Genomic DNA, 23319 nt, shown 5'->3' with positions numbered 1-23319 from the left:
TTCCCATTCGCCTGAAATAATCAACATCTACAATACAAATGTGATAGATCTTCCTATAACATACTACGTACCCATATTTTATACCCAACAATCACCTGAAACCCCTGAAACCATGAACCCGAACCGGTGGGTCAAGATGGCCAACGAGAAAACGAAATCTCATACATCCTATCCTATAAGAGAATACATAGGAAAAAGCAAAAACAAAACAAAGGGGAATAGATTTAACTTTCAATACGAAGTACATCTCATTTCCGGAACATGCTAAGGGTCTCTTCCTTGCGCCAGTCCAGATCCAATTGACCCTCGTAGACATCTTCAATAATCTTCCGGGTGAGGTCATAAGTATTCTCATACCGATTCTCGCACTCCCGAAGCACCTTGATAACAAGGCTGCGACTAAGACCAGGGTCGTCGGCGTCACCAAAGTGCTTCTCAACACGCTTCTTAAGCATTTCGATGCCACGGCGGATTTCCTTATTATCGTAGGAGGTGAGAACCTTCTTGGCCACCATGCGGGAGTGGCTGGCGCGGGCTGCAATATCGGTCGGGTTACCGCCCGCAGCGAGGAGGTTGGAAATTGACTGTACAAAATCAATCAGTTTGCCCAGTGGGCGGTGAATGACCGCGTCGAGGTAGAGCTTCATGTGCTCTTGGAAGTCTTGGTGGGCTCGGTCGGTCCAGCGTTCAAGTGCGGGGATGTTGTGCACATCTACTTCCTCGATGTAGTGGTTCATGTTCTCGATGAGGAGAATGTGGTAGTTCAGGATCTCCTTGTCTTCCGGATCACCCGCACCCGCAGTGACACCCGGAGGTTGGCCAGGCGCTTCCTTGGCGATGAACTTGAGTGACTCCCACATCGCACGGTTGATGCGGTCGTACGCGTCATTGACGCTAACGCGAATGTCACAGAAGGAGCCGGAGGGGGATGACAGCATACTTTCCACCGCATTGGAGAAGTTGGGGAACACCCGCATGAAGGAAATTACTCCCTTCCGCTTGTTCACTTTGACTTTGGTGTCCTCAATGCCCCGGATTTGCTCATCTACAAATCGGTTGAACAGTCCCATCAGGCGGGAATGGATTTTCTGCAGTGAGTGAAGAATGAACTCTTGGTTCGTGTCATCAAAGTCATTCATGGCAGTCTCCAAGGCATGGAGAATACCAATTCCTTGAAGAGGGTCAGCCTGCATTGCCCAGTCCACCATGCTCTGCATGTCATTCGGCCAGAATGAGTAGACATCATCCATGATTTGCTCGACTCTCTTTGCCATTCCCCGATCAGGATCATGCGGCTGGTTGACAGAGAAATCGGGACAAGAGCGATTTTCCGGAATGGTCGCAGACACCAAGTCGGGAAAATCGGCGCTCTCAAGAGAATTGAGATGGAAGAATTGGATAATGAAGTTCTGTTCCTGAGCCACCATGTTCAGTGTCTCCCGCAGCGTCCCTGAGAATGCCTCAGACGGCTCAGACTTTCCTTCCTTCTTCCCGCTGCCCGAAGCCAGTCGAAGCCCGGCGGCAGCCCGGACCGTCTTGCCTCGTCGAACGGTCAGTTTTCGTGCAGCCATAGTGAGACCCTCGGCTTCTTTCTCTTTCTCTTGGTGTGTGAAGAGGAGTTCCTGCTCATCTCCCGTTGGCTTGCGCGCGGTCTTCTTCCAAGCCAGATTATTGTCGCGGAAGTCGCCCTGATATGAAGGCTTGGACTGCTGCTCGTAGAGACCGACAAGGCTATGCCATTCTGTCATGCTAACCTCCTTAGCAAATAGCATCAGGGCATTATACCGCCAGACTTCTTGACGGAAATGCCCTCGTGCGGCACTGTCTAATTTCGTGGAATCCTTGGCACCGATGGTCAAATCAACGCGTTTTTGTTCTGCCATTTTGAAGGCAAGGGCCATGAACTGCTGTAGTCGGCTGAGGAACATTGTTGCAATAGAGCGATACTCTTCCTTCTTTTGCTTGATCGCACGCATCTGGCCGATTTCTGTATCAGCATACACTCCGACACTTGCATCGACTTGACGTTTCTTGTTTTGTCCAATGTCAGAGTCGATCGTGAGCATGGCTTTGTACAACGTCGCTAGAGCGCTTTCAGTATCCTTCAACCCATCGGGGTTGCTCAGAGAGGCCTCTTTGAGGGGCCCAAGCTCGGATGAAGATATTGAAAGTGTCTTCAAAAGGGTTTGGAGTTCGTTTTGCAGGAGCTTCTGATTTGCTGTTTGTACCTGCAGACCTTGACCTTGAGCTTCAATATAGGCAACATCCTCGTGAAGAGTCTGTAATGTAGTCTCGTTAGCCGACTGGAGATCAATCCCGATTCCATAATTCCGAAACTTACGTTCAGTTCATGAGAGTAAAGGGTCAAAAGACCATCCAGCTCATCACACTCTTCAATCGTTCTGTCAATCAAGCTCGCAAGTTGTTCCACCTTTCCTTCCTGTTGTTCAAGGTTGCCAAGCCAGCTGGTAGCCTCGACACGGCCAATTTCACGGCGAACATCTGCTTCCAGATCCTCAATCTTCTGTTCATCGGCCAACCGTCCGTTCCAGCCCAAATCAGTAAGGATGTCATCAAAGTCGATACCACGTCCGTCGAGAATGCTGGGATCGATCCCAAGGGCCTGGCAATATTTCATAGTGTGGTCTTCACGGCGTCTGCGACGACGTCCTTGAGCTGCCGGGGATGGCGATCTTGAACGATCTTCAACCTTTATAACAACATCAGAGAGGTTCTCCCGTGAGACCTCAGGAGTTTGGACACGGGCTACCGCGATCTCCTCGGGTGCTGGCTCTGTAATCTCGACGGTTGGTGTCTCTGGCTCTGCAGCGGGTGCGGGGAGTTGTAGATCTTGTTCCGACTTTGTTGCCACTGGACTCTGCGGGGGATCAGTTGCCGAGCGGGAAAGGGACGGCGCCGGAATAACGCTGGTGATGCCATCAGGGCCCCCAGCGACTTCGGCCTGTGACTTCTTCGCGGCTGCCAGCAGTCGCTCACCAGCCCCACCAACCCTGGGCTTGAAACCAGCATAAGCATGTGCAGCCTTTTTCCAGGCACCTGCAATATCTTTGCCTTCCTTTTTCTTGACCATAGGGCCGAGCCCCGGGCGATGCGGCTCGAATTCGCCGGTTTCTTCAACCTGCTCTGGGGAAGTTTGAGGTGGTAAGTCCGCAGCAGGAACAGTTTCGACAGGGGTCTTGGGCTTTTCATTGGAAGGCTCAATAGGCTCTACGGAGGGCATATTCGCAGCCATAATAGCAGCAGGCTCTGCAGCCAGTCCCTCAATTGCCGGTGACGAAGACGGTTCCCGGGGCGGTGCGGGAGCTCCAGCCGACAAATTATCTGGTGCACTTCTCTCTTGAGGCAGCGAGGGCTGATTAAACGTGAATGCCTTCTCACCGCCACCACGTTGGGGAGACTTTGGCCCAAAGCTAGGCGGGGGACGTGGGGCTGTGTCCTTATTCTCATTATTGGAAGAACCGGAAGTGGTAGGACGAAGGGCCTCATTGCTGCGCATGAATTCTGGTGTCATGTTCGGGGCTGGCTGGGTAGCAAGAGGAGGGGGTTTGGGGCCGCGATCCTGGCTGCGAGCAGAAGATGGGCGGAGTGACTCTGGAATATCGGCATAGCTGCTGGATTGTGCTGCAGCGGTCAGATTATCTCTTCCCCTCGGCTCTGATAGTGAACTCGGGGGGTTGCGTTTGCTGCGCTACGCTCCGCTGCGCGTGGCGGCGGTTGTTGGTTCAAAGGTGGTTCAGAAAGGAATGACGAAGGAGGAGATTTATGTAGATCAAAGGGAGATGGCGCCGGTCTGCCTTGTCCTGTAGATGGCCGAGAACCGGTCGACGGCCGAGACATTTGCTCGCGGCTCTTTTGAGTGCGAAGCATGGGGTCTTCGGAAGGCTTCCTTTTGACTTCCCGGGGCCCATCGCGACTTGCATCGCGACTGGCATCGCGACTGGCATCATGACCTCTATATGACGGTTGTAGCGAAGGAGGCACCGGGCTGTCCGATGTTGAAGGCATTGGACCGGGTCCCCTTGGCGGTGGACCGCCTGGTTGTGCTGGCTGTCCCCTTGGTGGTGGACCATTTGAAGGACCGCCTGGTTGCGCTGGTTGTGCTGGCTGTCCTGGTTGGGCCGATTGTCCATGCCTTGCCAGCATTTGTCGCTCCTTGTCGTCAAAACCAATGAGGTTGGGGACTTTTCCATTGGTGTATTTCCTGTAGATCTTGACCAAGCTCCCGATGAAGAACTCCTTTTCCTTAGAAGTCCTGGCATGCCAGTAGTATGGCTTTCCAATTGTGACCGTGAATCCTACATTGCCCGCCCACTCCTTTTGTTGCTGCTCTCCCGGTGTTCTTGGCACAAAAGAGGCAAATGATTGAATTGCGCTTAAATCGTCAAGCATCCAAGTTTTGCCGATAGAGTAGGTCCCCTCATTGTTCTCCCGAGCTTTGTGTATGCGGACTCTGCCTGACTTTCGAACCGATATGATAATGATACGGGGTTTCTTGTTCTCTGGTGGTCCGTTTGGCGGGGAAGGGCTGGAGGGGTGCGCTGAATCCTCAGTGATGCGGACGTGCGTTATATAGGATTCGAGCACTGGAAGCAAAAAGAACGGGTTAGCAGAGATTGCGGGCAAAACATTTCGACGGAGCAAATGCGTTGCGATCCCATCTAGGCCCGGTACGTCACTTGCGCAATGTGTTGCCAACCACACCACTATTGACTGGACTCGGTGGGAGGGCAAAGCTGAGGAAATACGTCGATCGTGTACGTACAGAGACCATCTTCATCCTTTTTTGCGAAACAACTATGAATGATCCGCTTCTTCTCATCCTCAAAGGCGGCCCCTCTTGTCATCGTGCTTGGGCTAGAGCCTGAATCAGACTGCATATCTCCACGATTTGGTAGCGGCCCTGGCGGAGGCCCGCGGGGACGGTCTCTGCCATTCATCATGGTATCGAGGGACACAGAGCTCATGTGTAGGTAGGCGCGAGATCAAGGGGACATGGTCGGGATTGTCGGGATTGGGCGACGCCACTACGCACCACGCGCGGAAGGAATTGAAATCCGTTGAGCGACAATGCGATTTTAAGCCGGCAGAATATGACGAGGTATAAAGCAGTACACGTTGTGGCCCAAAGTAATGCAAGTGGCTAGCGCTGAAGTTCAAATTAGCTCATCAATGTGTCTCGATGGGTGGAACCTTGAAGGCGGAGAGCTTGGAGCGGAGTATCGAATTGATCCGGAGGCTACCCAGCTGTAAACAAACGTGCGGAATGTCCGAGATTAACATTGGATTAAGCGCATTTTTTTTCATGACAGTTGCACATTGAAGTCTCACTATCTGACTTGCTTTTTAGCGTACTGACATACTGAGGTGCTATCGCAGTGCATGGCGACATCCATGACTTTGATCCTATTGGCCTTTAATTGCCCAGGTGCCATCATAAAATTAGTCATCCATCCCCATGGCCCCGGGGCCCCGGGGCCCCAGGGCCCTAGTCCTGGCGCCTAGATGCTTTCAGTTCTATAGGGGTAGAAGCTGCCAATGTACCATACCTTCAAGTCACTACATACAACATATGCACTGCGTCCGCTTTCTCTAGTTAATGGTGTCCTCCATGATCAATTTTATCACTGGGAATAAGAACAAGCTTGCTGAAGCTAGAGCAATTTTGGGTGATGTGGTGCAGCTTTGAAATTAAAACATAGAGATCATTGAAATCCAGGGTTCGCTTGAAGATATTGCGCGAGACAAGTGTCAAAAAGCAGCTATAGCAGTACAGTCTGAAACTTTCCCTGCTACCATACCACCATCAGGCTAAATATAGATGTTTGTTTCTATAGGTCAACGGACCTGTTCTGACAGAGGATAGTGCCCTTGAATTCAGGGCACTCAAGGGTTTACCTGGGCCATATATGTGTGTCCCATATCAATCATTGCTATTTGTCTTTTCTAATACCTCCTAGAAAGTGGTTCTACTCTGCTCTAGGCAATGATGGCCTGTGCAAACTACTCGCAGCGTATGACGACAAAGCAGCCACGGCCGTGTGCACATTCGCCTTCTCTGCTGGCCCAGGATCCGAGCCTCTCCTTTTCCAGGGACATACTGAAGGCAAGATTGTTCATAAAAGGGGAGAAGGTGGGTTTGGTATGTTTTCCAATCGACTATTGCATGTTTCTCGAGAGACCAAGCGTAATCCTTCTTCAGGTTTTGACCCCATCTTTGAAGTTGAAGGCCAAACCTATGCAGAAATGAGTTTTGAATACAAGGTAAGTTGATTCAAATAACCATCTCGTGAATCCACTATGTAACTAGCCACTAATCTAAGCAAACAGAATATGGTTTCTGAGAGGTTCAAAGCTCTGGGGAAATTGCAGAACTGGCAAAGGAATATAGTATGACTGGACTGTAACCAGGCCTAGATATCGTTGTATGAGCTTCGAAAGCGTCAGAGATATCTGGCTCCAGGATAAAAGTTATGTGGATGGATACATATGTACATAGTCAACTTCGGAGATATGAATGTGATCTGCATTTAAGTACTCCGTAGAGAAGCTCTAGTTACACTGTCCACCTTTGATCCCAAAGAGCTACCGTCGTCTGGATAGTCGGTTGATAATTTGCTTTGCTTTGTTTTGTTTTAGATTAGAGCTAAAATCTGGACACTAAATAGAATATAAGCAACGAGTATGATAGCCCTGGAGAATAACAAAGATGAAAAAGGTTGGTGGAGACTGGGTCAGAAAGCGAGAAAGCGCAAATAGATCCCACCTGGGCAGGAACGGGGCGGTGAAAAATACAAACCAATCAGAGGGCTGGAATTTTATAATGCCGATAACTGCGCGCCAATCACCGCCTATCTCCACTAATCAACGATCACCAACCTCCGCCAATCACCGTGAAGCCGATGGCTTACCGCCTTTTATATACTTTTTTTTTCTCCCTTTCTTTTTTGGTTCCTGGCAGATTATTTCTAAATAGTCTCTCCTTGCCCCGGGTTCTCTTCTTTTCGCTATCGTCGAAACGAACCGTTCAGTCACTATGGCAAAGGTTTCCAGCAAGAAGACTTCGGCCAAGAAGGTACGCTTCATTCACTTTCGCCTGGCATGTCGATTGGCATGATCTACAAACATACCAGAGTGAGGATCAGACTGACAATGCCCTAATTAGACCGAGTCTTCCAAGACCACTAAGTCCGTTCCCCCTCAGCTGATCGCCTCAGTCGCGGCTTTCTTGTCGGACAATTTCCCCCAGACTAGCACCGCCTTCACCAAGGAAGTGACAAAGTCGGGCAAGAAGAGCGATGCGAAAAATGCTCCTTCTCTTTTGGAACTCTTCCAAGCCTCCGAGCAGGGATCCAGCGTGAAGAAGTCTGCCAGCCCCAGCCCTTCTTCCAGCTCAAGCAGCAGCTCCGATAGCGACTCGGATGTTGAGATGGGCGAGGCCACTCGCTCGTCCTCTTCGTCCTCGTCTTCTTCCAGCTCCGACAGCGATGCGGATGATGAGGATGATGACAAGTCTCCTGCGGCTCCCGCTCCCGCCACCGCCGCCCCGGCTCAGAAGTCTGCCGGTGTGAAGCGCAAGGCCGAGTCTAGCAGCGAGTCTAGCAGCTCTTCCGACTCTGACTCGTCCTCTTCGTCCGAAGATGACAGCCCTAAGGCCAAGAAGGCCAAGACCTCTCCCACCCCCAAAGAGGCTTCCTCTTCGTCCTCATCCGACTCTTCATCTTCGTCCTCGGATTCTTCCAGCTCTGACTCTGATTCCTCGTCGAGCTCTTCATCTGATTCCTCCTCCGATTCCTCGTCTGACTCTTCTTCCGACTCCTCTTCTGACTCTTCCTCTTCCTCCGACTCTTCTTCCGAGTCCGAGTCCGAGTCTGAGAAGGAATCCAAGAAGGCCCTGAAGAAGGCAAAGAAGACTCCTCTCCCCGAGTCCGACTCTTCTTCTGACTCTGAAGCTTCCTCATCCGGCAGCAACACCCTTCCCGCTTCCCCGGAGACCGAGACCAAGCCCGCCACGAAGGCCGTGGAGGCCGTGGAGGCCGTGCAGACTACCTCCTCGAGCGCCAGCCCCGCTCCTGGCAACGGACCTGCTAAGAAGAAGCACACCGGAGCTCGCCCCACCCCTCTGGCCCTCCTGAGCGAATTGCCCCATGACCACCCCTCGAATGACTACATGTCGTACGCCTACGCCGATCGCGCCTGGAAGGACCTGTCTGTGACCCGCGGCAAAGGATTCACTAAGGAAAAGAACAAGAAGAAGCGTGGCTCCTACCGCGGCGGTCCCATCGACATTGCCCCCGGCACGACCTCTTTCAAGTTCGAGGACTAAACGACTCCTCTTGCTTTTGCGACATAAACGTATTCGCTAGTCCATAATATCAGGCTATCGTCAGCATCTAATGAAAAAGATTTGCCACCAAACCCAGGCTTTTTGTCTTGGATGTCGCTTTGCCGAAGGGAAGAATCGCTATCTTTTTGTTGCTGCAGTCTTTGCAGTACAACTCAGGTTCGTTGCAATAGATGAATATGGAGAGATAAGGCTCTCATATCCCGCATCATACTTTACCAATTTCACTCAGCACGGCGTACACGGAGCTATGGACAAGGTCATTAGACCCAAGATTTGCCATAGAAATTTTTTGCTGATTAGCTTACATCAATCAAAAGTTTGGGATAAGTTCTCGACGAACTCTCGAAGTATTTTCAATCCTCTGTGAAGTAGGAAAGAGGCCAAGGACGTAACCTACCAACACAACCAAACTCCTTCTATTCCGACCAATCTCTATCAAAAACAGTGTAATGTACAAAAACAGAAAATTCAAAATCCACAACTTACCCATCCCGCCTCCTCCAAGCCCCAGGCTCCTCCAAAGTCTCCCACCGGCAATCCCAACCCGTACGCGTCTCACGAGCCACATCTCCAGGCTCAACTTCCGCAAACGCGCGCTGATTCCTCAGCTTAGACGTAGTAGCGAAGTCATCCTCATCAGGACGCTCATATCCAGCCAGATTGAACGCCTCGGCGTTCCAGCGCGGTAAAACCCCTGTACCCGTGTTCACACCCAGGTCCAGATTATATTCGTACCACTCTTTCTGTGGGCCGGTTAGGTCATCCGTAGACGCAAAGTCGAGCTGGACGACCCCGTCCACAATGCCCGTGTAGACGGTTGGCGAGGAGGACGAGGGCGAGGACATTGTGTATATGGGGCCTCGGTAGGGCCCTCTTTGGCGATTGCGGGCTGGGGCAGGGGGTTGTTGGGGGAATGTAGGGGGTGGTGGGTAGGAGAGGAATATGGAGAAGCCCTTTTTAGAACGGGCTTTTGCTTTTGCTCTGGGTGTGCTGTTGGCTTTGGTATTTGCTGTCGTTTGTGTGCCCTGCGATTGCGAGGTGGGTACTTGTGCGTCGAGGTAACTGTATGTGTTGCACATGCGCAGGTCGAAGATCTTGACGACGGCTTCGCCGCCGGCTCCGGCTAGGAAGCGCTCGTGGCCGAAGGCGTGGAGGCTGTAGATGGGGTTGAGGTCCGTGGCGTCTTTGTAGGAGACTTCGGAGGGTCTTGGGGAGCGCAGGTCGTGGAGTCGGACGGTGTAGTCGTCCCAGGCGGTTAGGAATACTTCGCCTGGGGAGCCTGCTAGGTTGTGTTTATTGAGAGGTTCAATGGCGCCGATATTGACTTTTGATTTGAGGCTTGTAGAGTCGGTGTCTAAAGAACAGATTCCGATTTTTCGATATGCGGAGACTCCGTCTGGTGTGATTTTCGAGATAGACAGGGAGTTTTCCACGTTTCCTGTTCCCACTGCTACTAGTGATGAGGATAGCAGTTTGGAGTAGTTGGTTCGTGACGAGCCTTCCGGGAGAAGCCATGTGAACGGCTCGATTTCTTCTTTGTCGGTCTCGGTATGGTAGAAAGCGATGGATCCATTTTCAAAATGAGCAGCCAAAGTAGAGTCTGTGTCACTGCTCAAATCTGTTTTACCAAGTTTGAGCCCATGTGCTATGAACTTCTGCTTGTACTCAAAGGTTGCGTCATTGGGAGATATGGCAAGGTGAGCAATATCACCTCGAACCCGACCAAAGATCAAATGCTCCACATCGGTATCGCTGCTGTATTGATTCCCCGAGGACAAAAGATGCAGAGAACAAATGTCATCATAGCTGCTGATATGATCAAGGTCATTGAACACAAGCCAGTCTTCTTGCGAGCGAGCACCAGTCTGCTTGATCCTCATCACAAGCTGGTTGGCAGCACCCCAGGCAAGAACCTCTTTCCTGTCAGCCCAACGCTGGCCATTCCAGATCTCATAAGAATCAATTGAAGGTCTGTACCCGAGAGTCGGGTTGTCTCGGCGAGTCACCTCATGAGAACCGATTTTGGTCGCAGTTTCAGGTGGCACAACAAATCGTCCGATGATGGCTTTTCTGTCCAAGGCTCTGGACCTGGAGGTCAAAGCTTGTGCTGCATCTCTCCAGAATGGTGGTGTTTCGATAGATGGAAATCTGCTTCGCACAAATGCTCGGAAGATCCGAGAATTTTCAGCTGTGACAATGTCGTGCAGTCGGTGACAGGTCTGAGACAAATGGGCTAATGCATTGGCAGTTGGGAGATATGTCGCGATTTGATATATGATTTCTGAAGGGAGCTCGGAGAGCATCTTGAAAGCGGAACCCTGATTGACAGGGATGTGAAAAGAACAATTGTTTTGGGCCTTCAGGCTATCGCCATCGTTCTTTGTTTCCCGCCACTTTCATATGTTTTGGTGTTCATTGAGTGTGCTGGAAAGGGAAATTCTGCAAAAACTGCCCCTTTGCTCAATGACAAGCAGATTAGAGATTCGATCTCTATTCTATTCTACAATTGTCAATCGTGTGATATTGATATATTCATATAATAGGTTGCAGAGCCACAATTTCATACACAAATTGCCCCATGTGGGCACCAGTTGCCTTATGACGTAAGCACAGGGGCTCGCTTGGACAGCTCTGGAGGGCTGTCCTCTTCTTTTGCGCCCAAAAAGCAACTACACAGACTCTGATGATTTGAACTGGAATAGCAAGACTAAAATAAAGTGTATGGTAATTTTCAACTCCAAAGAAAAAGGGCCTGAAGGCACAAAGGCATCTGGGCAGCTAGCATTCCATTATGTACGCTTATCGCCTTATCGCTTTTGCGGGGAAGGAGTGTCGGTCTCCCGAGGTCGTTGGACAAGACAGTTTCCCTATCGAGCCTACATCGATGTAGCTATGCGCATGTAGCTCGCATTGACCACTGGGGTACAATCTTCGGGGTAATTCCATTACCTAACTGTTCGCCGTCGGCAAACGCAAAACGAATCAGAGTCAGTGGAACTCAAACGGTATGGGGCCTATAGGTTAATCTTGCAATTAGGGATCACACTCGGCACCACCTGTAATACACGGATGGGTGTTATCTAGTCAAACAGCTAGTGGCACAGCGGGCGTCGGCAATCTCCATTGAATACAACCCCGAGGCCCAGAGGGGTTCCCAATCCGCTTTTCTTATACATGCGAAACATCTAGAATTCCACCAAATATCTACCACAGAGGACGTCAAACACAAGCTTCTCGGCATTCACAATGGCATATTCGATCACTGCCCTGGCGGTAGCATTTTTTGGTGGTCTCATCTTCTACAGAGTGTTAATTTACCCAGCGTTTCTGTCCCCGCTGTCGAAGATCCCCAACGTGCACTGGAGTGCTTCCATCTCGCCGGCATGGATGCTATGGAGGCGATTCACAAGCCGAAACAACCGGACGATTCAGGCCGCACACGAGAGACTTGGTCCTATCGTTAGGTTAGGACCATCAGAGGTCTCGATCAACTGTGTTGATGGAGGAATTAAGTCAGTTTATGCTGGCGGATTTGAGAAGCATGACTGGTATCCACGAGTCTTTGCGTCATTTGGGTTAGTATGGACACTGATCCATCATAAGAAAGGTAGCTCACCATGAGAAACAGAACAGTGAGCATGTTTACCATGACCGGAAGCAAGACACATTCAACTCGAAAAAGGATGCTGTCCAACATATACTCTAAATCGACTCTGCAATCATCCCCTCATATGCGGTTGGTTTCAAATACAGTCATCTTCGATCGACTGCTGCCGATTCTTCAAGAAGCGGCAATGTCTGGCAAATCCGTCGATGTCCATGATCTAAACCAGGGACTGACAATGGACTTCGTCTCCTCCTATCTATTTGGCTTGCAGAATGGCACTAATTACCTGCAAGATGATTCGGTCCGCAAGCACTGGCTTCACCTTTACATGTGCCGAAAGCCATTCGAGTTTTATGCCCAGGAGGTTCCATATTTGGATGGATGGCTTAGACGGATTGGTCTTCGCGTGGTACCCAAATACTGCGACGATGCCAATGCAATGCTTGATTCTTGGGCTCTAGACTTATGCGATAGGGCGGAGGAGATAATATCATCGACCGAGCCAGGCATCGAGCCGATTGTTTACAAGCAGCTGAAACAATCTCTGGACAAGCATTCCACAAAGAATGGAGAAGCAAAGCCTGACGAGGCCCAGCAGCGACTCGATATTGCTTGCGAGTTGTACGACCAGCTGACCGCCGGCTTTGAAACCAGTGCTGTTGGCCTCACATACTTGTTCTGGCAACTCTCCCGACACCCAGAAGTGCAGAGCAAGCTCCGAGAGGAGCTACTCACTCTGAATCCCCCAATTTCGTACCCAAAGACAGCCGATCTGCCGCCAGCCAAGTCAATTGATAACCTGCCCCTGTTGGAAGCGATCGTGACAGAGACCTTGAGACTTCATGCTCCGATCCCTGGTATTCAGCCTCGGGTAACGCCATCTCCGTCGTGCACTCTGGCCGGATATGCAGATATCCCACCTAACACCAGAGTGAATGCGCAAGCATATTCACTGCACCGCAACCCGGAGGTATTCCCAGAGCCGGAAACCTGGCAGCCCAAGCGTTGGCTCGAAGCTGAAAACTCGCCCGCCGATCTGGAAGAGAAGCGTCGGTGGTTCTGGGCGTTTGGGAGTGGAGGACGTATGTGTGTGGGAAGCAATCTTGCACTGCAAGGTATGGATTGAAGAATCCCAACCATTGACCTCGGGAATTATGCTGATTACTGCTTGGCAGAGATGAAATTGGCTGTGGCTGCGATTTACACCAACTTCCGAACCACCATCGTCAACGATGACAATATTGAAGCTATCGATGCTTACACTGTGAAACCAACAGGCGATAAACTGATCCTCAAGTTTGAATCTGTCTGAGATGTCTTGGGAGGGACTCTTGCACGCGCAGCTATTGCTATAAGTAGTATGAACTCAGAGTAGAACTAATTTGATCCAAAAAGCATCAATATTGCAGCTGAAAGAATAAGTGGCAAGAATAACGAGACACTAGCTTCCCGCTCGTTCATACAGTATCCATGAGCATAGTTGGGTGGTGTGAGAATAATTTCAAGTCATCATTTCATGGAGAATGACCCCAAACAGCAGATGATAGTAGCATTAGATCGTGTTGGCCGCAGTGGTAGATACACGTGGCGCCACGACCGTCTCATTGTTATGCGGAGTACCCATACGCATATATAATGAAATAAGAGTTAATCAATTGTTCTGACAGGTGATTCCATATCCCACATAGTTGTATACTGTACATATGAGTAAAAGCCAACTCCCATAGCCTCTGATGCAAAATACGCGGACCAAATCAGCAGATCCTGATAAGGGCCCGAGTATTCGCGTAATAATGTATCAAAAAGAAACCCAAAACTCCAAGTGGACAACTCGCTTCTGCTGCCAAGTCCGGATAGACAATCGCGAACAATCCAGTGCAAAGAACATTTTAACCGAGAACACCATCCTTCTTCCGAGGGCCAACAACCTTGGGGTACATTCTCATGAGGTGGTAGTTGACGGTGTTCTTCTTCTGCTCCCTGGATTTCTATATGCGGGAATAACTCGTTAGAAGGATGTTGACAATATATCAAAACAATGACGGTGGATTATAACGTACCGGTGCATCCATGCACTTCCGCAATTGAGCCTCGAGAGCAGCGCAGCCCTCTGCGCCGTATCCAGCGGAAGCCCAGCAGTCTGTTTGCAGCGCAATATTGTCAGCAACACACTCATGCTTTGGAGATTCAAGGTATTCGATATTCGACATCTGAAATGCGAATCCAGGGCGACGAGATATTGACAGCGTCAATCTCGCCAGGGAAGAGGAGCAAACATACTAAGCATAGACGACATCACTACCACGCAGGGGTTCTGCTCATTCTGATTCGGCCGGCGAACACGGAGGTGGTTGATGGTGTTGAGACGCATCGGGTTGAGCCGGGTGGAGAGGGAGCCTTTGGGTGCCATGGTGGGCAATAATTAGATTCGTAGAACTGGCAACAAAGGTATCAGTTTGAGCGAGAAGAGGCAAAATGCCTTGAAGCGACCGTGTGCGGGATTAACGATGGTAGACTGGCGCCAGCGACGGATCATCGAACAAAATCCGAAGTTTCGACTCCGCGGAGGTGGATGACTAATCTTGGTCGCGCCTCGGGCACTTTTATCTACCTCGAGGGCTTGCCACCTTATTAAAAAGTCCTGTACACTCTTTTTGATATTGCAAGTTCGTTAAATCTGACACAAGGTTATTGGATATGTCTGGGAGATACGGTTTGTCAACGCAGTTCCGTGGTGTTTCTTCAACATGCACCTTTAGAGCTCCCATAGCTCCCACGTCTAGGCGGTTCTCCGCAGCATGCCACCTGAATCAAACATCGCCCTCGTCTACGGCCAAGACGGAGGATAATCATGGCAAAGATGGCTCAAAAGAGGACAAAAAGGATAGTCCGATGGGACGCCGTTTGGCTCAAATGACCGAAGATGCGATGCTAGAAGGTGGACGATCTGCACGTCGCAACATCGAGCAAGCAGGGTTCTCAGAAGAACTGAAAAATGAGCTTGCAGAGCGCATTGCTGCTTCTTCATTCAGGAGCGAGTATGCTGCTGCTCATTCTATAGTCGAAATGCCCGTATGTGATCCTTATCATGTCCTACTGTCGAACAACTACTAACCCGCATTCCCTTATCGCAGTCTGCCGCAGGACAGGGCACACGAGAGAACGCCGCCGCTCCCAAATGGACAGGAACAGAGCGCGTAGAGGACACGACTTTACGCATGCTAGATGACGCGAGCAAACCAATCCGAATGCCTTACAAAATCCCCGATCCCGTGAACCTCAAAATCGCCCCGAAGCCCAAAAAGTCTCGTGGAGAACGACTTGCCGAAGCGAAAGAGCGCACTTCTACCTACACACTAAGCCAGGCTCCTGGGTTTTCCGAAGAGGAGCGAGAGAATATGCGCCGTGAGATGAGGGAGAACCTGACACCTGGGGCGCATTCCATGCCAATCTCGATCTCGGGTCTTTCGTCGCTGGCAGATGAGCGAATCCAAGATGCGATTGCGCGTGGACAATTTGAGAAGATACGTCGTGGGAAAGGCGTAAATACCAAGACGGACCACAATGCGAGCAGCGCATTCATTGATACAACCGAATATTTTATGAATAAGATTATCCAACAGCAGGAAATTGTGCCGCCGTGGATCGAGAAGCAACAACAGCTTGGTTCGGAGCTCAATCGATTCCGCGAACGTCTTCGAGCGGACTGGCGGAGACATGCTGCGATGTTGATTGCGAGCAAGGGTGGGTCTTTGGACGTACAAATGAAGCGGGCAAAAGCCTATGCTGCGGCCGAGACTCGGCTGGCAGACAAAACGAAGCTGGAGGCTTCGTTTGAAGAAGATACATCTGTCTCGGAGATCAACACTGATGGCCGGATAGTCCCCAAGTCGGAGACATCCCAAGGATCACCTGCAATTAAGAATGACAGCGAGGAAACCTCGGAAGATCTAGCCCATCTCCCACCATTGAGAGACCCCGGCTACCTCGCAATCGAGCGTTCTTATCACGAACTCGCCGTGAAACAAATAAACACTCTCGCACGCTCATACAACCTCCAAGCCCCAGCCTCCGCCCACAAACCATATATCAATCTTGGTCGAGAGCTCAACGCATGCTATGCTGCGGTAGCGCCTGAGCTAGCGGAGGAAATTAAACGCCGAGCGACAGAGCGTGCGCGTCCATCATCAATCGTTCCGCCGGTTTCTTCCAGCAAGTTTGGGTCACTGGACATGGCGCAATCTGTACAGGTTCATGAAGAAGATCAGTCGAAGGGATACGGTATGAAAGAGCTGTGGCGCGATTTATTCACTAAATCCTGAAGACAGCAAACGACAAAACAGAGAACTCTCCACCCTCCTTCTGTTCATCCTGTGTGGGGCCATATCGGAGATAATAATACACCAATAATGTGACATAAAACATGACGAGCAATGGCACTCGAAATAAAACAGGCAAAGACGATCTTTTCAATATCATCTCCTGGTCCTTCAACTTTCTCCTCGCAAAATTGGATAGGAATCTGCAGCTCTCTCACGAAAGGTTCCTAATCTCCGGACGTGGCTTTCTTGCATCCCACAGCAGGCCTAAGGGCGAAATGACGAGGCCACTGATAATGGCACCGAGGCCACCCCAAAACCCATGATACAAAATGAAGCTCGCAGCATCCATTTTATTTGCGCCAGCAGCGAAGGCAGGCAAGCCCATCACTAAGAAGAAAATAAAGAGAACGAACACAAGGAATGCTTGGCCGAGGCGAATCCAAAGGTTATCCCTAGCCATACGTCTGGCCGCGGCCGGATCCGGGTGGAGACGTGATGCCTCGCGTAGATATTGCCAGGCCCCGAAAGCATGGGCGAGTCTGTATGTAAAATACATCAACAGAAAGGCAGCGAGGGTAAGGAACAAAAATCCAATCATATACGCAGCCGATGCGGGGATTCTCGTGTACATGCCCAGGTACCCATGCTTCGGTAACCAGTCATGACAAGCACAGTAGCTCCCCGACCCATCCCACAAGGAGAATTTGGCAGTCATGTTGCTGGCTTCGTCTCGTTTGTGCATAGGAATGATAAAATGATGCCACGGGATCTTTGGGAAGTCCCCCGGGGGCCAGCCGGCTTGCTCGAGGTCGGAATCGCCGAAGGGTAAACGCGAGATGACTTCAACGTCGCCCACCCAGATCTCGTTGACCGCGTTGCCTTGGTCGTAGAAATGGTCTGATTTCACGCCATGCACTGCAGAGACCTTGTTTCCCATGGGTCTTCAGGCAAATTGGTGGATGTGTCTTATGATATAACAAATGAGGAATGCTTCTTTATGCGACGATATTGTATAAGGTAGACAGTGATGGATGGTGAAGATGAGTTCACTGGACATCTTGCCTGGTTGACCACTTTGGAAGGTGATCCTGGAGTCATATCATTTGGAAGGAGCGAAAGAGGGAAGGTGCTTTGGGGTGTTTCTTTTGTGGTGAGAGGGATGAATCTTCTCGGATTGACTTGTTCCTCAGTGGTTTGCATATATTCTCTGCTTTAACGAGAAAGTTCTCGAAAATATCAACTCTTTGCTTTGGGATGAAGTAGAGGAGATATCTTATTTTAACTAAGAAATGCCCCACAAAATTGTTTTATAGCTTAATTTCGAATTGTAATAGAACAATGTCACTCCTATTTAGGATTCTCAAAGCTTTCTCTCAGACATGCTCGTCATTATAGGTGATACGAATTGATTCTCACTATGCACGGGTATACTTTGTTGGGATGCTGTTTGACGAGGAATAGTATTTTCTAACTCGAGGTTCTAGTATATTCCAATGATAATGAGTTTTATTTTAGACTAATTGAAGTGCACATGAAAATATTCTAATAACTATGTAGTCCCTAAATAGTAAGATGGAAATGTTCTAAAATAGGTCCAAATGGCTTTTGGCGGGGAGTTAGGGTTCTCCCATTCTCCCCTGTGAGTGGCCGCCGCCAAGTGACGGTCGTGCATGAGGGCGCGTATTTGTGACCAACGACAGGCTAACCAGAATGCCTTGACCTGCACTGACTTTCTCTTCACTTCATCACATCCCTATGCTTGCTTCTTATACGTACCCCCTCCCCCTGCCGCCCCCGTCACCTCTGGAACATGTATCACCCCAAATCCTCGTGTGAGATTCGACGTTTCGGAATGTCGATCAGTGACTACACGTACATTTAAAATTCATTTCCCTCTCTACCTCTTTTATAATCCAGGCGCCGGAAATGACTCCCCCGGTTGTCTTCTTTTTGCCTGTCCTTTTTATTCTCTTGATTGTACATAGCGCCCCAGTCCAGGCCCAGAATATCCAACGTGAATCCAAGTCGGCTGCGCCCCCAACAGTGGACAAACCATTGCTAGCAATTCAAATTGGGAGCATTGTGGGAGCCTATGTGATCTTCGTTGCTGTCCTCCTAGCTCTACTTATCTTCGTCGGACGTCGCCTGCGTCGGACAGTTCAGTCCTCCAACTATACACTGCATATGGAAATTCTGAAGCCTGTCAGACCGCCTATCAGCATGGATCCCAGCCCAGTCTCTCCAATGTCACACAACCTCCCCAGTCCCAAGTCAAGTGGATTTAAGTCCTGGGGGTCACTTAACAGGAGTGCCAGACCCTCTCAACCATCCATGAACGGCAGCATGGTGACCGTCGACGAGTCCATCGTCGCAAACGACCGACAACGAGCCCAGCATGATATGGAGATGCTCTATGCGGCAGTCATGGAACATGACGCCCAGAAAGCTTCAGGAGCTGATCTGCCTCTCCGCGAACAAGACCTCCAAGCACGGTCACCGGACAGTCAACTCACAAATCCATTCACTGACCGTGGCTCCCACGCCTCAGATCACTCCTTGGCACCATTGGCACCATTGAAGTCCCCAACGAAGGGATTCAACAGCTCCCGCTTATCCAAGCTCTTCAACTCAGGCTCCCGCGCCAATCCAGACCCTAACAAAGTGCGCTCGCCACGTCTGGCTATCCGCAAAATGCCCATCTCCTCTCCACTAGCTTCGCCAGCCGTGGCCACACCTCAAGCTTATGTACCTGAAAACCCGCCTCTTTCCCCGCGGATTTATAACCCCGGTCCTCCTCCAGTGGTGCCGCGGCTGCAGGCGAGTGAGTCAATCAGGCCCGCTCCTGGGCGTGCCCGTCCACCCGCGCCTCTAACCCTGTCTACTCCCTCGCCTTCTTCCTCAATCCCGTCCAACCTGCCTTTCCGTGAGGCGTACCCGCCGCAAAGTGCCCCCGGCTACCAAGACTACTATCTTGGAACGGCCGGTGAAAAACCGGGCTGGTCCTGTTACGGGCATGGCTACGCCGTATAGTCCGTACATGCCGTTTACTCCCGTGACGCCCTTTACCCCCGGGCGCACAGTAACAAAGCGACAGCGGAAGCGGGAGGAGCGTGGGAATGGACTGCAAGTATTAAACGAAGATGATTTGGTCAAGGATGATGATGATATCTGGGGATGATAATCCAGTATGGAAATGGAAATCAGGCGTTCGAGTGCAATCGGTTTTATTTTATCATATATCTACAGAGAAATGTTCACACATATATACACTGGCTGTATAATTCTATTTCAAAAATATCTCCACGTGCATAGCCCGTATACCCATCTAGATTCTACATCTATCTACATCTTCTCCTTCAAATGCGTATTGCCCCTAACAATAGCCTCTGCAAAATCCGACCTCGTCCCCGCCTTCTCAAGACTCAAAAGCGTCTGAATAGTACACCCCCTCGGCGAAGAAATACTCTCCCTAACAACCGCCGGATGCTGCCCAGACTCCAAAACAGCCGACAACCCCCGAATCCCCTGCAAAACCAACTCCATCGCATCTGCCCGCTTAAATCCCTCCGCAACACACCCATCCAACAACCCCTCAATCGGCAGCGTCAACGTCGCCATCGTCGCCCCAACAAGCACAGTCGCCAACCCAATCTGCTCAGCTCCTAGGTACTTAACAGCGCCGACATGTTTGAAAATCCACTCCGTGACCGCAGCCATGGAGTCCGGGATCTTCGAAGCAGGCGTCTCGATGATCGTCATCGATTGCCCGAACTGCGCGCCCATGTTAGGGATAGCTTTCATGACGTGCGGTTGATCTGCGGCGCTGGAGTCTGGGTTGATGAGGCGGGTTAGGGTTTCGCATGACTGGCCTGCGAGCATGCTGATGACGAGTTTTCCGGCCAGGGCTTCGCGGACGCCTTCTTCGGTGAGAACGGATTCAGCCATGAAGGGCTTGCAGCCGAGGATTATTATGTCGGATTCTTGCATTGTTTGGACGGTTTGGTTGGAGACGATTTTGATTAGTTGGTGGTGCTCGGGTGCGATTGATTTTTCTAGACGGGTTGCGGAGCTGGCTGTTTTTGTGCACGCGATGAAGTGCGTGATTGGGTTTGCTGAGGTTTCAGTGCTTGTAGTCGAGAATGCGTTGTTTAGGAGGCCGTTTAGAACGGCGCCTCCCATGTTACCTTGGGGAATTGTTAGTGGTGGTCTACTGTGGATGGAGGTTATGTTTACTTACCGCATCCGATAAATCCGAGGGTTTGTCCTGAGGCCATGATGATATTCTAGATACTCAGAGAGAGATGAAAGGTCTATTGTGTTCTGAGTTGAGGGGTTTGGTTATCGATTTGACTCATATGGATCTCGGGTGAGGTGTCCGACATTGGCGGCAGCCGATGCCGAGATTTGTTTTGGCGTTTTATAATATTCTAGAAGAGTATGGTGTTTAAAGACTTACTAGTATCTTTTTCTGAAGCTGTATTTGAGATGATACGCTAATTGCCTTTATCGAATGATCTCCAGGCTTCTTTCTCTATGTCTACAGGTGAATACATGGATTACTTCCGAATATCACCTAGACGAGGGCTCAAATATAAGTGAATTCCTCTCTAGATTTTCCCTCAAGATTGCCTGGAATATGAACATCATCAATTAATTTCATTCCAAACGAATACGAATACTTACAAGTGATGTGTGTCTGATTCTTGCCTCAGGCAGCCAATCCGCCCTACAAGTGGCGTAAAACAAATTTCCGCATTGGGCTTGGCTTCGCATCCCCGAATGCAGCAGGGATTCCCGCTATCATCTTCGATCTTGGACTACATTTTCTCCTTTGACCGCATAGACCTTCTATTCTTCTCAAGATATAAACTCTACTGTGATTTGATTTGTTCAATTAACAACACCTGTCGTTTTATGAACTTTGCTGATCGCCCCGCTATTCCCCCACCTCACAAGTCGCAGCCGTCGTCATCCTCGGAGAAGGGTGACTTGGCTATTTCCGAGTTATTTCGGTCAAAAGTCCAAGTCCCCTGTCTTTTACTCCATTAGGACTTGGCGTCGGATAACCTGTGTGTACAATAATAGGCTGTAAGTTGTTTCACTCTTATCTTGGCAGAGGCGTGGTTTAGACTTGGACTGTCTTGGCTAACCTGGACCTTCTTCGCAGATCTCAGACTTTCTCTTCTCTTTCCTCCACTACTCGTTTACACCTCTCTCCTTTTTGTGTTCCCAGTACGAACCGCCTACATGCCTCTCACCATCCTCTCCCGATCCCAGCTCCGCGAACTGCTACATGCGCTTTCTCGCGACGAGATTCTTAATCTGCAGCGCAACCTCGCCGAGGCTCTACGAGAATACTCCAGTGGATCTCAGGAGAAGGGTTGCTCGGCAGCTTACCAACCTCAGCGAACAGCCATTACTCGTCAGAATGGTACCACAACCATCTTCATGCCCGCCAGCACGGGCAAGACAATCGGCATCAAGATGATTTCCCTGCAGGACGGGGGCACTGCCGGCTGTACTATTGAACGGGACACCGTGGATATGCAGGATAAGGAACATATTGCCAAGCGCAGAGGAGGCTCTTTCCGGAACTCGGTGGCTTCCATATCTTCCGACATGAGCGATTTGTCTGTAGGCTCTCAAGAAGACAAAGAGGACAGCAACTCGCTCAGCCCCGCCACCACCACCACCAACGACAGCAGTACGGCAGGATCGAGTACGGATAGCTCCACCCTCCTCACTGGCTGTGTCAATCAGCAAAATGTCACCTCGAACGTTTCTAGAACGCTTGGCGCTTGGCCGGGCGCAGGAACTCGTGACACATCACCGCGCGGCAGTGTGACACTCCTAGATGGCGAAAGTCTGCCGTTTGCCTTGATCAACGCCCATGAGCTGACGGCATTCCGCACGGCCTTGGCTTCGCTGATGATGTTCAACAGGCGCAAGAAGGTGCGCACTCTTCTCGTATTCGGAGCGGGCACCCAGGCTTACTGGCACATCCGCTTGGCGTTGGTTCTCCGCGGTGAGGACATCCGCCGGGTATACATTGTGAATCGTTCTTTCGATCGCGCAGCCAAGCTTCTTCAGGAAATCTATCAGCCCGAAAATACCAAATGGCGCGGAGACGTCAAGTTTTCCGCCGTCAGCACGGATTTCGGCGAGTATAGTCGCATTTTGAAGGATCATGTGCGCAAAGCCGACGCGATCTTCTGTTGTACTCCCTCTCCAGAGCCACTTTTCCCTGCGGAGTACCTCACCGCAGGCGAAGGCCGTCAAAAGGGTCGGCTGATTTGTGCGATTGGATCATACAAGGCACACATGGCCGAGATTCACCCGGATATCCTCCGAGATGAGGTCAATCTGCAGGCTACACATAGCCATTGGCACAAGCATATCCACCGTAGTGGTGTGATTCTAGTGGATAGTCTAGACGCGGCCATGAAAGAGGCGGGCGAGATTATCCAAGCCGGAATTAAGCCGAAACAGGTTGTCGAGTTGGGCGAGCTCCTGATGGTCCGTGATGCCACCCGTGATGCGGCCACTGTGGATGAGGAAAAGAGTCTGCGTGAGTGGTCACAACGGGGGAATGTCATCTACAAATCGGTTGGGCTTGGACTAATGGATCTCGTGACTGGCGGAGATTTGGTGCGCTTGGCGCGAGAGCGGAAGTTGGGGACCACAGTGGAGGACTTCTGAGACTTTTTAAGGGCTTTGGCGAGTTTTCATTCGATACCTTTTTTTGCTTATTTTACATTGCTTCCTATTGGCTGATCTTTTGCCTTGGACTTGTCTTGTTTCAGGGAAATTTCAAAGATCAACAGATCTCCCCGAGCCACAATATCTTTAAATTATGAGAAACTTGAAATAATATGAAATACTTGAAATAATACAGCGAGTATGACCTTGATTAGAGCATTAGATGGCATTCTAGAGCTAGAAATAAGAAAAAGAAACAATATCTTCTATTTAATATAGCTTAAAGATCAAGTAAAAGCTTGTAAATCCATGGATATCTACTATAG

General features: G+C 50.3%; 11 protein-coding genes across 11 annotated transcripts; 6 read left to right on the top strand and 5 right to left on the bottom strand.

Moving 5' to 3' along the window:
• Positions 1-198: 198 nt before the first annotated feature.
• N7471_012622 (GTP-Rho binding exocyst subunit SEC3) lies at positions 199-5165 on the bottom strand. The gene is given in 4 exon segments (XM_057285341.1): positions 199-2279; positions 2342-3673; positions 3688-4604; positions 4784-5165. 4 exon segments carry the CDS (start codon positions 4983-4985, stop codon positions 249-251), a joined length of 4482 nt encoding a protein of 1493 aa, XP_057131607.1. The 5' UTR covers positions 4986-5165; the 3' UTR covers positions 199-248.
• A 452-nt stretch (positions 5166-5617) lies between these two features.
• On the top strand, positions 5618-6414 carry N7471_012621 (non-canonical purine NTP pyrophosphatase; the record flags this gene model as incomplete). Its single annotated transcript, XM_057285340.1, has 5 exons — positions 5618-5687; positions 5721-5788; positions 5856-5929; positions 5979-6282; positions 6349-6414. 5 exons carry the CDS (start codon positions 5618-5620, stop codon positions 6412-6414), a joined length of 582 nt encoding a protein of 193 aa, XP_057131606.1.
• Positions 6415-7054: 640 nt separating this feature from the next.
• Positions 7055-8344, top strand: N7471_012620 (nucleolar and coiled-body phosphoprotein 1 family protein; the record flags this gene model as incomplete). The annotated part of the gene is made up of 2 exons (XM_057285339.1): positions 7055-7093; positions 7184-8344. The coding sequence occupies 2 exons, from the start codon at positions 7055-7057 to the stop codon at positions 8342-8344; spliced, it is 1200 nt and encodes a 399-aa protein (XP_057131605.1).
• A 503-nt stretch (positions 8345-8847) lies between these two features.
• On the bottom strand, positions 8848-10668 carry N7471_012619 (F-box protein; the record flags this gene model as incomplete). Its single annotated transcript, XM_057285338.1, has 1 exon — positions 8848-10668. One exon carries the CDS (start codon positions 10666-10668, stop codon positions 8848-8850), a length of 1821 nt encoding a protein of 606 aa, XP_057131604.1.
• Positions 10669-11089: 421 nt separating this feature from the next.
• Positions 11090-13467, top strand: N7471_012618 (cytochrome P450). Its single transcript, XM_057285337.1, has 4 exons — positions 11090-11352; positions 11403-11940; positions 11994-13087; positions 13148-13467. Exons 2-4 carry the CDS (start codon positions 11612-11614, stop codon positions 13282-13284), a joined length of 1560 nt encoding a protein of 519 aa, XP_057131603.1. The 5' UTR covers positions 11090-11352; positions 11403-11611; the 3' UTR covers positions 13285-13467.
• A 394-nt stretch (positions 13468-13861) lies between these two features.
• N7471_012617 (mitochondrial 37S ribosomal protein mS37) lies at positions 13862-14382 on the bottom strand (the record flags this gene model as incomplete). Its single annotated transcript, XM_057285336.1, has 3 exons — positions 13862-13960; positions 14033-14112; positions 14253-14382. 3 exons carry the CDS (start codon positions 14380-14382, stop codon positions 13862-13864), a joined length of 309 nt encoding a protein of 102 aa, XP_057131602.1.
• Positions 14383-14615: 233 nt separating this feature from the next.
• Positions 14616-16294, top strand: N7471_012616 (DnaJ family domain-containing protein; the record flags this gene model as incomplete). Its single annotated transcript, XM_057285335.1, has 2 exons — positions 14616-15044; positions 15107-16294. The coding sequence occupies exons 1-2, from the start codon at positions 14670-14672 to the stop codon at positions 16292-16294; spliced, it is 1563 nt and encodes a 520-aa protein (XP_057131601.1). The 5' UTR covers positions 14616-14669.
• A 211-nt stretch (positions 16295-16505) lies between these two features.
• Positions 16506-17231, bottom strand: N7471_012615 (uncharacterized protein; the record flags this gene model as incomplete). Its single annotated transcript, XM_057285334.1, has 1 exon — positions 16506-17231. One exon carries the CDS (start codon positions 17229-17231, stop codon positions 16506-16508), a length of 726 nt encoding a protein of 241 aa, XP_057131600.1.
• Positions 17232-18220: 989 nt separating this feature from the next.
• Positions 18221-19324, top strand: N7471_012614 (uncharacterized protein; the record flags this gene model as incomplete). Its single annotated transcript, XM_057285333.1, has 1 exon — positions 18221-19324. One exon carries the CDS (start codon positions 18221-18223, stop codon positions 19322-19324), a length of 1104 nt encoding a protein of 367 aa, XP_057131599.1.
• A 312-nt stretch (positions 19325-19636) lies between these two features.
• On the bottom strand, positions 19637-20568 carry N7471_012613 (pyrroline-5-carboxylate reductase; the record flags this gene model as incomplete). The annotated part of the gene is made up of 2 exons (XM_057285332.1): positions 19637-20478; positions 20532-20568. The coding sequence occupies 2 exons, from the start codon at positions 20566-20568 to the stop codon at positions 19637-19639; spliced, it is 879 nt and encodes a 292-aa protein (XP_057131598.1).
• Positions 20569-21541: 973 nt separating this feature from the next.
• Positions 21542-22993, top strand: N7471_012612 (putative proline utilization protein PrnX-like; the record flags this gene model as incomplete). The annotated part of the gene is made up of 1 exon (XM_057285331.1): positions 21542-22993. One exon carries the CDS (start codon positions 21542-21544, stop codon positions 22991-22993), a length of 1452 nt encoding a protein of 483 aa, XP_057131597.1.
• Positions 22994-23319: the final 326 nt, after the last annotated feature.

The sequence above is a fragment of the Penicillium samsonianum genome (assembly GCF_028829775.1).
Source record: "Penicillium samsonianum strain IBT 33392 chromosome Unknown utg000007l_segment0_segment0, whole genome shotgun sequence".
Lineage (NCBI taxonomy): Eukaryota > Fungi > Ascomycota > Eurotiomycetes > Eurotiales > Aspergillaceae > Penicillium > Penicillium samsonianum.
This window is presented reverse-complemented; position numbering and strand designations above follow the sequence as displayed.